The sequence below is a fragment of the Myxine glutinosa genome, chromosome 10, assembly GCF_964187855.1.
Source record: "Myxine glutinosa chromosome 10, kmMyxGlut1.1, whole genome shotgun sequence".
Lineage (NCBI taxonomy): Eukaryota > Metazoa > Chordata > Myxini > Myxiniformes > Myxinidae > Myxine > Myxine glutinosa.
In genome coordinates, this window is record NC_136270.1 from 49137091 (window position 1) to 49149202 (window position 12112).

A 12112-nucleotide genomic window follows, 5' to 3' on the forward strand; every position below is an offset into this window, starting at 1 on the left:
AGTCGGACGCACTGAATTGAAAATATATAGAACGCTCATACTCCGTGAAAACTGAAGCCGCCGTGTCGCCATCTTGGTTAGCCCGACTCGCACGACTCGACCAACTCGCTTCGCGGATCTCGTTTGTTTTGAACGTGTCCAGATTTTAAAAGCCAGACAACTGTTAAAATGCCATTTTGTGCGGCAATAAACTGCTCCAATCGGTTACGGAAGGGTTGTGGAAAGATGTTTCACAGCTGTTTCAAAGATGTTTAATTCATATCGCACAAAATCGACACAAAACACGATCGTACAAAAGGTGAAAAAACGAAATCGCTTTTCGCTCTGAATTACGTGCAAACGTGTGACGGAAATCACCATCACCCAGCATCGAGTGCCAACCAAGATGGCGCCCGGTAACTGCATCTCCGCCTATGTGGTGTGAATGGCAATGGTCATTCGATATATTTTCAGTTCAGTGGTCTGGCGGCGGGGATGGAACATCACGTGATCGCTCTGAGCGAATCAGTCTGGCGGCGGGGATGGAACATCACGTGATCGCTCTGAGCGAATCAGTCTGGCGGCGGGGATGGAACATCACGTGATCGCTCTGAGCGAATCAGTCTGGCGGCGGGGTTAGAACATCACGTGATCGCTCTGAGCGAATCAGCGAGCTGCTCTGGCACCGGCTGTGATAATATTCCGCGCTGAAATGCGCTGAGGTAAATATGAATAAAAAATATGGATCGTCAAATATTTTGAGGTCAGTCATGTTCGTCCCAGGCTCAATGGCCATGTCTATGCCAAATATCAAGCACGTGATCCTCTCCGTTTAGGAGTCTATCGGTAACATTACACGCACACACACAAACTGTGTTTTATATATATAGATTAAAATATGAAGCATTAAATAATTAAAATTAATTAGCATTACAATTAGCATTAAAATTAATAGACATTGTAATATAAAGCATTAAAATATAAAGCATTAAAATATAAAGCATTAAATAATTTAAAATAATTAGCATTAAAATTAATAGACATTGTAATATAAAGCATTAAAATATAAAGCATTAAAATATAAAGCGTTAAATAATTTCAAATAATTAGCATTAAAATTAGCGTTAAAATAAAATAGCTTAAAAATTAATATAAATTATAATATAAAGCATTAAAATATAAAGCATTAAATAATTAAAATTAATTAGCATTACAATTAGCATTAAAATTAATAGACATTGTAATATAAAGCATTAAAATATGAAGCATTAAATAATTAAAATTAATTAGCATTACAATTAGCATTAAAATTAATATAAATTATAATATAAAGCATTAAAATATAAAGCATTAAATAATTAAAATTAATTAACCCTACAATTAGCATTAAAATTAATAGACATTGTAATATAAAGCATTAAAATATAAAGCTTTCAATAATTAAAATTAATTAGCATTACAATTAGCATTAAAATTAATATAAATTATAATATAAAGCATTAAAATATAAAGCATTAAATAATTAAAATTAATTAGCATTACAATTAGCATTAAAATTAATAGACATTGTAATATAAAGCATTAAAATATGAAGCATTAAATAATTAAAATTAATTAGCATTACAATTAGCATTAAAATTAATATAAATTATAATATAAAGCATTAAAATATAAAGCATTAAATAATTAAAATTAATTAACCCTACAATTAGCATTAAAATTAATAGACATTGTAATATAAAGCATTAAAATATAAAGCTTTCAATAATTAAAATTAATTAGCATTACAATTAGCATTAAAATTAATAGACATTGTAATATAAAGCATTAAAATATGAAGCATTAAATAATTAAAATAATTCGCATTAAAATTAGCGTTAAAATAAAATTGCATTAAAATTAATATAATTTTAAAATTAAAGCCATTAAAATATAAAGCCTGACATTCGGAAACATTTTAAAATTCATCGATATGATTATCGACTGGCAATTGATAATCACATTGTTTGGATTGGCTACAGCTGACATCTATTTAAAAAGATGGAATTATAAAAGGAAAACAAACTCACACTTCAGTCTGTTTTTAAGAATTACAAATCATTATCAATAATAAAAATTATTTTGTGTAATTGAATGATTTTCCAATCCACATTGTACTAATGCCATTTTTAGACGGTAACATTCGTGTAAAGTTGTGCTATGGTACAGGTGCAGGTGAAATAAATCAAGACAGAGTGAACAAGCACATCATACAGAACTTAACAGATTTAAACAACTGGTCAGATGTATGTCAACATATGGAGTGGGTTAGCAGGTAAATACAAGCGATTTTTCAGGTCTCAAACAAAGACACTAAATACAATTTGATAAATACAATAACAACAGCAAAAACAACATTGTTGATGAAACATTCAAAGACGAATGCATTTTAAACATTTTCTGTGGTCACTATGGGACACAGTTGAACAGGTGGGAAATCCGTCAAAATGAATAACAATTTGATTCAGTGATAAGAAAGATGGGCGTGCTGGGGTAATGTAAGGTGTGTGTGTGTGTGTGTGTGTGTGTGTGTGTGTGTGTGTGTGTGTGTGTGTGTGTGTGTGTGTGTGTGTGTGCGCGCGCGTCTGTGTCTGTGTCTGTGTATGTATGCATGTATGTTTGTGTCTGTATATGTGTGTGCCGGTGTGTTCCCTGGTTTAGAATAGGTACACCGTATCCCTGCGTGTCGTAAGAAGCGACTAAAGGGTTGGGGTCGGGAAGGGCATCCAGCCATAAATACATTGCCTCAAAAAGGGAACGATGATGATTGTCATGGGGCCTGCAAGGCTAACCCTGCTCTAGCAGGAAAAAAGGCCTTAAAATGCATGTTGTTGTGTGTGTGTATATATATATATACATACATACATACATACATATATATATGTATACTGTATATATATATATATATATATATATATATACATATTGTTACGGACACGGTTTTTGGATGTTATTTTACCGAGCGGTGGTGTATTTAACCGCGTCCGAACAGTTACTCCCCGATTAGAACCCGATTCCACCCGAACGTTGACTAATCGCGCTACAGATATTCAATTGGGAAACCTCTAAAGCGACCGAAAGAGAAGAAGAGAGAAGAAAGACAGAGTTTGGAGGAAGAACAGATTTATTATACACACACAAGCAATATTTTAGAGCGACCAATATTATTTACAGCAATAGATGGAAAAGAGCAGTCACACAGTGCATTGTTAACTTATTCTATTTCATTTACTTAATCCCCAAGACAAACGAGTAGGACAGGACGTTCACACTCACACGGTGGATATTGCAGGCAGGTAATGGCTCGAGGTTGATTGCTTGAGGAAGGCAAGGTCGGAGGCAGCAGCTTTCAACCCCTCGCGGTTTTGGCGGGAAAACCTCCGTCGCGTATCCGCGGCCGTCACGCGCTGGCTCGGCACACCTGCTCCTCTTCCTGGGGTGGAGCCGTCTCCCTCCGTTCAGCGCGTCTCTCCAACGACAGGGGATATTGCAGGCAGGTAGGTAGGGCTTGCGGTGGATTGCGCTCCTCTTCCAGGTCATCCCCCAGCGTATCTCTCAAGGCCTCTCCCCAGTCATCTCCAGCTCATCTTCAGTCATCTGGTAAAGCAGTCCCTTACAGTCGCTTTTATCACCTCGGCCGAAATCAAGCCGCCGGCTCCGAGGGCACGCCTACCGGGTCACTCACCGCGGTGTTGATTGGCTGTTAGGGCCGGTTCACTCCTGCCCTCTTCTGACGAGGTGGAGCCACGCCTTTCTTCTCCAACCTTACCTCGTGGCCAATGGTGGTTGAAGAGAAAAACCGACCAAAATGCGGAAGGCAAATGGAAGGGAGGTTTTGGGGAAATTGGAAGGGCCTACGCTTATTTTGTTTGATACAATGCAAAGTCAATCTAGTGGAAAACACATACTTAGCCTACATGGAATAAGGAAATACACTATTTAAAAGATATATCGTGACCTGCGTGTATGTTCTATGAAATTAATTAGGAGGACGGCTGCGACCATTATTTACATTACCAGGATGTTACCATACCAAAACCATACTCTTCACATCCGTTACCCTTCCTCCAAAATTGTTACACTCCTCAAAACCCGTTACACTTCTCAAAACCCGTTACACTTCTCAAAATCGTTACACTGCACCCTCCTTTCTTCAGGCACGTCCTCGGGCCTACTAGACTTAACTGAGTGTGACATGTAGGTGTAATTCCCTCTACAATTAACCTGACCCTGAGTGTGACAATTTTAAAACACAAATAAGTATGTCCCCCTATTGCATTGCATCCTGTCTAACAGACTCAAGCCCACAGCTAACCGAATTACGGAATTATTCTGAAACTATACATTTACGGTGGGGAGCATTATTTACAATGACGTGATTTCTTATTTACAACGCAACCCAGGACCTGTGTGTTTTTTTCTTTTCTTTTTAGGGAACAAGAGAAAGAAATTCCTGTTGGGAGGGAGGAGACAGCACGCATTGCATCGATGCACCAGTACCAATACCACCAAAGCACCCAAAAGCACCCAAAAGCACCACCAGCACCACAAAGCACCACTCGGTGCGCAGTCACCATGGTTCATAATAAACACAACAAAACAACTGGTGGTGGTCTTCTCCTTGTCTGCTGGGCCGATGTTCTTCCTGACGTCTTCTGGCTTCATGCGGCCTATTTGGACATAATAAAAAGCACAACTTGTGTTCGTTTTTTATTATTATTTAGGGCCTCAGGGGCCAACTAAGGGTGGTCCACCTGTTTGGCATAGGTGCCACCTTACCGAGGTCCGCAAGCAAGATTCCCTGGCCACTATGGCCGGTCTCCAACAGAGGTGCTCTGCCCCAGAACCTGGGGTCCATCAAGTGGTACTTGGCCGCCGAACAGCGGTCCATAAAGTGGTACATCAACGCAATGCGTGCTGGTTCTGGGAATCTCGGGCGCACAATGGCCACCTCACGCACGCTCCCCTCGGCACCCAATGGCGCACAGGTCATGTGGGAGACAAAAGAAAGACAATTGAGCGAGGGGTAAGGTCACAAGGGTACACGTCAAACAAGGCAATGCAAGGTGAAATGCGTACGGAGGGCGAAGTGAGAAAGCTCGTCCCTACCGTACGTCACCCCCCTGTCACCTACACTACCCTTGCTCTTACCCCATATTTACAAAATCTACCCATTTACAAATTCGTCACTACTGTCACGTCTTCCCCATATTTCCCTTATACCAAATTCGTCACCACAATCCCTCTACTTCAAAATTTGCCATCATCAATTCATCATCAATCCTCAAAAGGAGGGAGAGATGGAATTACGCACAATGTCACACCCACGTCATGATGCGTCTCACAACCCAAACATTTGCACAGTAAAAAATAATCAAACATGGCATGGTGTGGAGTACCTGTCACCTCAGGTGAGTGGATGCAGATGGTGTGAGGAGATCCTTCATCCTAACTATCCTCTAAATGATTTTAACACACTTTACACTACCCGGGGTCTTTCCCTGCCAATTCATTGGCCAACTTACACTATGGGTTCTAATAACCAATTCCCATTGGCCAAACTGTGGTGCTCCTCAATTTGGGGTCTCACTCCCCCGATTCATCTCCCGGTGCTCTAGCACAATTTCTGGGCTGCGACGTGTACCTCTCCCAACAGGTCTACCCACCTGCACACCTCCACCACTGTAGTTGCCACCCGAGCTTACCTAGCTCCTCACCCTAACCTAACTACCTGGGGACAGCCCCTCTCCTGGCTCTGTCACCCCATGGTGCCCTCTGGCACTGGGCTACCCGGGTCCGTCCTCCGGATCCTCGGGCCCCATCCACAACAACTACTACCGGCTCCCAGAGCCCACCTGCGGCCTCACCTGGCCGACATCCTTACAGTGGTGGAGTGCCCAAACCAACTACACACACTAACAGGCTACACGCCCAGCCATTTCCACAACACCAACGCACCCATCCACATACCATTCTGTCACCCGCACCACAGATGCCAATATCCAACCACAATTTACCTGTACTCTCTACCTAACACTTACACTACCCGCCCCGGGTATCCGTGATGGGGGTCCACTCTTCCCCCATTCACACCTTCGCACCATCCACTCCACTCCACAATTTCCACCATACTCACTCCACGACCATCCATTCCAATACTCCATACCATTTATTCCATACACCTGTCTTTCATTCACCTGTCGTTGCACACCTGTGCAATCATACCTGGTGCCACCTGCACCCTCCTTTCTTCCTGGACCATTTGGTCAACACAACACGCAATCACCACTACTCCCTCATACACTGCTCCACACACCTGTTCAGTTGCACACCTGTGCAATCACACCTGTTCCATCCTCACACACACGGCATCATCTCAGCTAACTACTCCCTTCTGAAACTTGCGCTTCCCAGTCGTCCCTTTAAACTATTGCGCTCCCTCGTCATTATCATCCATACTAAACTACCTGCGTCCCCACTACAGGTATCAGTCACTAACTAACCTTAACGTCACCTAATGTCATCTTCTAGGGCCCTATCCATATAACCTAACCCACCCGGGCTAGTTTTCACTGCCATACACCCCATAATCTATTGCTCCTTTGCCCCCACCTGTGAGGGATGGTGGATTTGCCATCCCACCACATCGGGGGTCTCTCACTACCAATTTCGCTCGTCCAAATCCAACAATTCAAAAATTTTCCATTTACTGCCAATTCTATTCACTTTTCTAAATTTCGTTTTAAATCACTATCACTATCACCATCACCCGTCTACTTATTACATCCTCTCGGTGCGCCAATTCACATCTACAGCCCGGCTTCGTACAGCCGAGCAATGAACGCGGGTCGTTTTGTGCCAGCGGCTGGATACGTCCCGCATTCGGGGCAGGGACGGAGGCTTACCCGGGCCGAGATCCCATGCACCACTTCGGCGTGGAGCCATCCAATGTCCCGATCTCGACCTGCCGGCACGTCTCAATAGAAAGTGGTCGCCATGACGACCCTTCCTATCGAGCTGCCCGCTCCGCCTTGTGGAGCCCGGACGCGGCCGCTCCACGCTAGGCCCAGCGTGGATCGCGCACGGCGGTCCTTTCGAACCCGCCGTGGCTCGGATCTCCGCTGGTTCTCGCGGCACGCGAAGCCCGGCACGCACCGAGGGCCCGATCCGGCTAAAAGTCGACCTAACCTTTAACCCGGTTACCGTCGACGCTTCACCTGCAGGCTTACATGCATACACTACCTCTTTCTTGCTCATACATGCAGCCGTTCCCATTCTCCTCGTACCTTTTCTTTCACACCTCGGTACACTCACTCCGCTCACCGACTTGGTCACACACCTGACCACCGAACACTTTGGCACACATTCGTTGCTCGCACACCTCACCAATACACCGCTTCGCGCCCCCTCCTCGGTCACCTCCTCTGTGACAATCACAGGTGTGATCTCATTCGCACACCCAACCACGTGCCTCACTACCAACTCAAATGTGCCTTCCCACACACGCTCTACCATTCCAGGTGTGCATCCTTCCATCCCAGGTGTACATCCTCGCTCACCTGTCACAACCAACTCACTCTCCTTGTCACTCTCAATACTCTCACCTCCATTCTTGACAGCGCACTCACCCTTACTTTCGACGGCACACTCTTTCCTCATGCACCCGTCCGTTACACACCTTTCTCGCGCACACCCTCCCGTTACATCCTCTGTAACACTCACCACAGGCGTACACTTCCTCGTTACATCCTCTGTAACACTCCCCACAGGTGTACACTCTCTCATTACTTCCTCCGTAACACTCACTACAGGTGTACACTCTCTTGTTACTTCCTCCGTAACACTCACCACAGGTGTACACTCTCTCGTTACTTCCTCCGTAACACTCACCACAGACGTACACTTTCTCGTTACATCCTCTGTAACACTCACCACAGGTGTACACTCTCTCGTTACATCCTCTGTAACACTCACCACAGGTGTACACTCTCTCGTTACTTCCTCCGTAACACTCACCACACCGCGCTTCCATGTACCCTCTCGCACACGCGCTCCGACCGGCTCACTCCTGACGGCACACTCACTCCTCGGCGTGCACTTTTCCCTCACACACCCCATGGTCGGACATTCTCGCACACCTCTTTTTTCGCACACCTGACCTGTCACACACTTCACCAACGGCCTTTCACGAACACCCGGATCCAAATCAATCCCCAAGCCGACTGAATCTCCCCTCACATCATATACATTGCCACTCACCTCCGTACCTCGTCGCACCTCCTCTGCCACCTGCAAACTTTTTATTTGGTCAGTGAGCACCGCATCATGATTTGAACACAGACCCTGTACATATTCCATGACTTCCTCCTTTATCTCCCTCTTAGTTTCCCTCCGTCTCTTTTTAATTTCACTCACCCCTTCTTCCACCTCCTCTAATTTTTCCTTTACCTCCTTCATCTCCCGGTGCGCCCCCTCTATTTCTTCCTCTAACGCCACCTTAACCGTTTCTACGTGCGTCCTTACCTCCCGGTCCTTCGTCTCCATTGCTTCTGTCACCTCTTCCAACCTCTTCGTCAATCCCTCATGTACCATTTGACATTCCTTTTGTGTTGCTATTAATTCATTTTTTATGTCCTTTTGTGTTGCTTTTAAACCCCCGATGATTGCTGTGTTCTTTTCCACTTGGTCCGTTAGTTCCTTTTGTCCCACTGTCAGCTGTTCTACTCCTTTCGTCAGATCTTCTATTCCCCCCTGTAACTTAACCGTATTATTTCTCACCTCTTTCTCCATACGCTTTTCGCCTCGCTTTACCTCCTCGCGTAGCCCAGAGACCTCCTCACTTACACCTCGTCGTATCTCCTCCTTCACCTCCTCCATCTGGTTCCCCATCTGTTCGATTTCCCGGGCGGATTGTTCCCCTATTTCCCGCAATTTGTCCTCCATCCTATTTTCTAACCCCATTAGCCCATTTTTCACCCCCTCTAACTGATTCTCCTGGGCAGCCATTCTGTTTTCCACCCCCGTTAACCCATGTTTCACTCCTTCTATCCCATTGTCTAACCCCTCAAATTTCTTGTCTAACTCCTTAAAATTATTGTCTAACCCCTCAAATTTAGCTTCTAGCCGTTCCTCCATTTCCCCCATTTTTCCCCTCATTTGGCCCCCCATTTGGCCCTCTAATCGCTCACTCTGAGCATCCATTTTTGCTTCTAGCCCCATATTTGCCATTAGTATGGTTGCATTAATCTGCGCCATGAGGTCCCGCACATCAATTCCCGCTATTTGCGCAGCGGGCGCGGCTACCCCGCGCTCGTGCGAGCCGCCCCTTTGTGCGTCTGATACCACGTGCGCGAGAGCGCCATTTTGCGCGTCTGACACCCCCTCAACCGCCTCCTCATTGCTCTCCTCCTCCCTTTCTTCCACATACATTTCCCCTGGTTCCTGGGTTACCCCTAACCCGTCTATTTCCCCCACCGACATCCGATCGCCTTGATTGTCCATGGCGCGATCTCAAAATTCGGGTTTTATAAAACAACACAATTTCGGCAGCTCGTAATTTTGACCAAAAATTTTTTTTAAACTTTGGGCCTAACAAATTTAGTCCCAGGTTCGAATCCAACTCCTCGACACCAATTGTTACGGTACTAACACAATTGGTGTCCAAAATTTGGGCTAAATAAATTTAGTCCCAGGTTCGAATCCCATCTCCTGACTACCAATTGTTACGGACACGGTTTTTGGATGTTATTTTACCGAGCGGTGGTGTATTTAACCGCGTCCGAACAGTTACTCCCCGATTAGAACCCGATTCCACCCGAACGTTGACTAATCGCGCTACAGATATTCAATTGGGAAACCTCTAAAGCGACCGAAAGAGAAGAAGAGAGAAGAAAGACAGAGTTTGGAGGAAGAACAGATTTATTATACACACACAAGCAATATTTTAGAGCGACCAATATTATTTACAGCAATAGATGGAAAAGAGCAGTCACACAGTGCATTGTTAACTTATTCTATTTCATTTACTTAATCCCCAAGACAAACGAGTAGGACAGGACGTTCACACTCACACGGTGGATATTGCAGGCAGGTAATGGCTCGAGGTTGATTGCTTGAGAGGAAGGCAAGGTCGGAGGCAGCAGCTTTCAACCCCTCGCGGTTTTGGCGGGAAAACCTCCGTCGCGTATCCGCGGCCGTCACGCGCTGGCTCGGCACACCTGCTCCTCTTCCTGGGGTGGAGCCATCTCCCTCCGTTCAGCGCGTCTCTCCAACGACAGGGGATATTGCAGGCAGGTAGGTAGGGCTTGCGGTGGATTGCGCTCCTCTTCCAGGTCATCCCCCAGCGTATCTCTCAAGGCCTCTCCCCAGTCATCTCCAGCTCATCTTCAGTCATCTGGTAAAGCAGTCCCTTACAGTCGCTTTTATCACCTCGGCCGAAATCAAGCCGCCGGCTCCGAGGGCACGCCTACCGGGTCACTCACCGCGGTGTTGATTGGCTGTTAGGGCCGGTTCACTCCTGCCCTCTTCTGACGAGGTGGAGCCACGCCTTTCTTCTCCAACCTTACCTCGTGGCCAATGGTGGTTGAAGAGAAAAACCGACCAAAATGCGGAAGGCAAATGGAAGGGAGGTTTTGGGGAAATTGGAAGGGCCTACGCTTATTTTGTTTGATACAATGCAAAGTCAATCTAGTGGAAAACACATACTTAGCCTACATGGAATAAGGAAATACACTATTTAAAAGATATATCGTGACCTGCGTGTATGTTCTATGAAATTAATTAGGAGGACGGCTGCGACCATTATTTACATTACCAGGATGTTACCATACCAAAACCATACTCTTCACATCCGTTACCCTTCCTCCAAAATTGTTACACTCCTCAAAACCCGTTACACTTCTCAAAACCCGTTACACTTCTCAAAATCGTTACAATATATATATATATATATATATATATATATATATATATATATATATATATATATATATTTGTGTGTGTGTGTGTGCATGTGTGTGTATGTGTATGTGTATGTATGTATATGTAGTATATTTTTGACACACACTGAATCAGATATGATATCCAGCCTAACCTCATTGTACTCGTAGTCATCGCCTGCAGCCACGTTCACTACGTAGTCAAGACTCGGTTGGTTTGATGGAACACCAATGGAGACAGGCGGAGTTATGGTGCTCATTGCGGTGGCAATGGCCTGTAAATAGGCAATGCAAATGGATGTGAGTGTAGGCAACATAAAAATACATACAAATTCAAGGTGACATGGAGAGGAGGAGGGTGAAGAGTTTGCAGGTTAGCAAATTGATATAAAAATTGAGAAAAGTCGCATAAAAGAAAAATTAAATTGATATATGTGGGAAAATTACATGCCCAGACCAGGAATTGGGCCCAGGTCCAATGGTGAAGCGTACCAGTGCTCTGCCATCTGAGCTCTGCCACCTGGGTTCAATTCCTGGTCTGATCGTGTAATTGTCTCACATGTATCAGTTTAATTATTTGCAACCCTCTTCATTAACCCTTGGATGCAGTGATTGGGCCTTGGAGGTCCACAAGGTTTTTTTTGTTGCAAAAACTATGCTCTACAATGTTTTTTGGGGAATGAGCCTCATTTTCACCAACTTTCATGTTGTTACACAAAATTCAGTGACATAAAAAAAAATCATTCTGGCTCGTGGGAAAATCTTCATTCTTCACTTATAATCCAAAAATCCGACACGAATGCAGTCCTGGGGCCTTCGAGGCCCCACATAAATGCTGTTATACTACTATGTTATATCATTATTTTCTTGATATGAGCCTCGTTATATGCTCCTATAACCTGGTTACAAATAATTCAGTGACAAAAATATGGAAATTCAAAAACTTTACATGAATACATTCATGGGGCCTCCGAGGCCCAATGGCTGCATATGTGGAGGATTTTAGACAGTGGTGGACATATACATTCTAAATAAAAGGATTAGTGAATCATATTTTTTGAACAAATACTCCTCCATGAGCCTCAACTTTTTAGAGAGAAAAAAAAGTTGAAAACCAAGAACAAAAACATTTTTTTGCAAAAAAAAAGAAAAAAAGA

The 12112-nt window shown here is 44.4% G+C and overlaps 1 protein-coding gene across 2 annotated transcripts in view; it reads right to left on the minus strand.

Moving 5' to 3' along the window:
* The window catches only part of LOC137434520 (guanine nucleotide-binding protein G(olf) subunit alpha-like), a 152409-nt gene that overhangs the window by 86395 nt on the left and 53902 nt on the right, over positions 1–12112 (minus strand). For both annotated transcript variants that reach the window (XM_068127623.2, XM_068127624.2), the window contains one exon: positions 11111–11230. In XM_068127623.2, coding sequence (XP_067983724.1) covers positions 11111–11230 — 120 coding nt within the window. The remainder of the gene's footprint in view (positions 1–11110; positions 11231–12112) is intronic.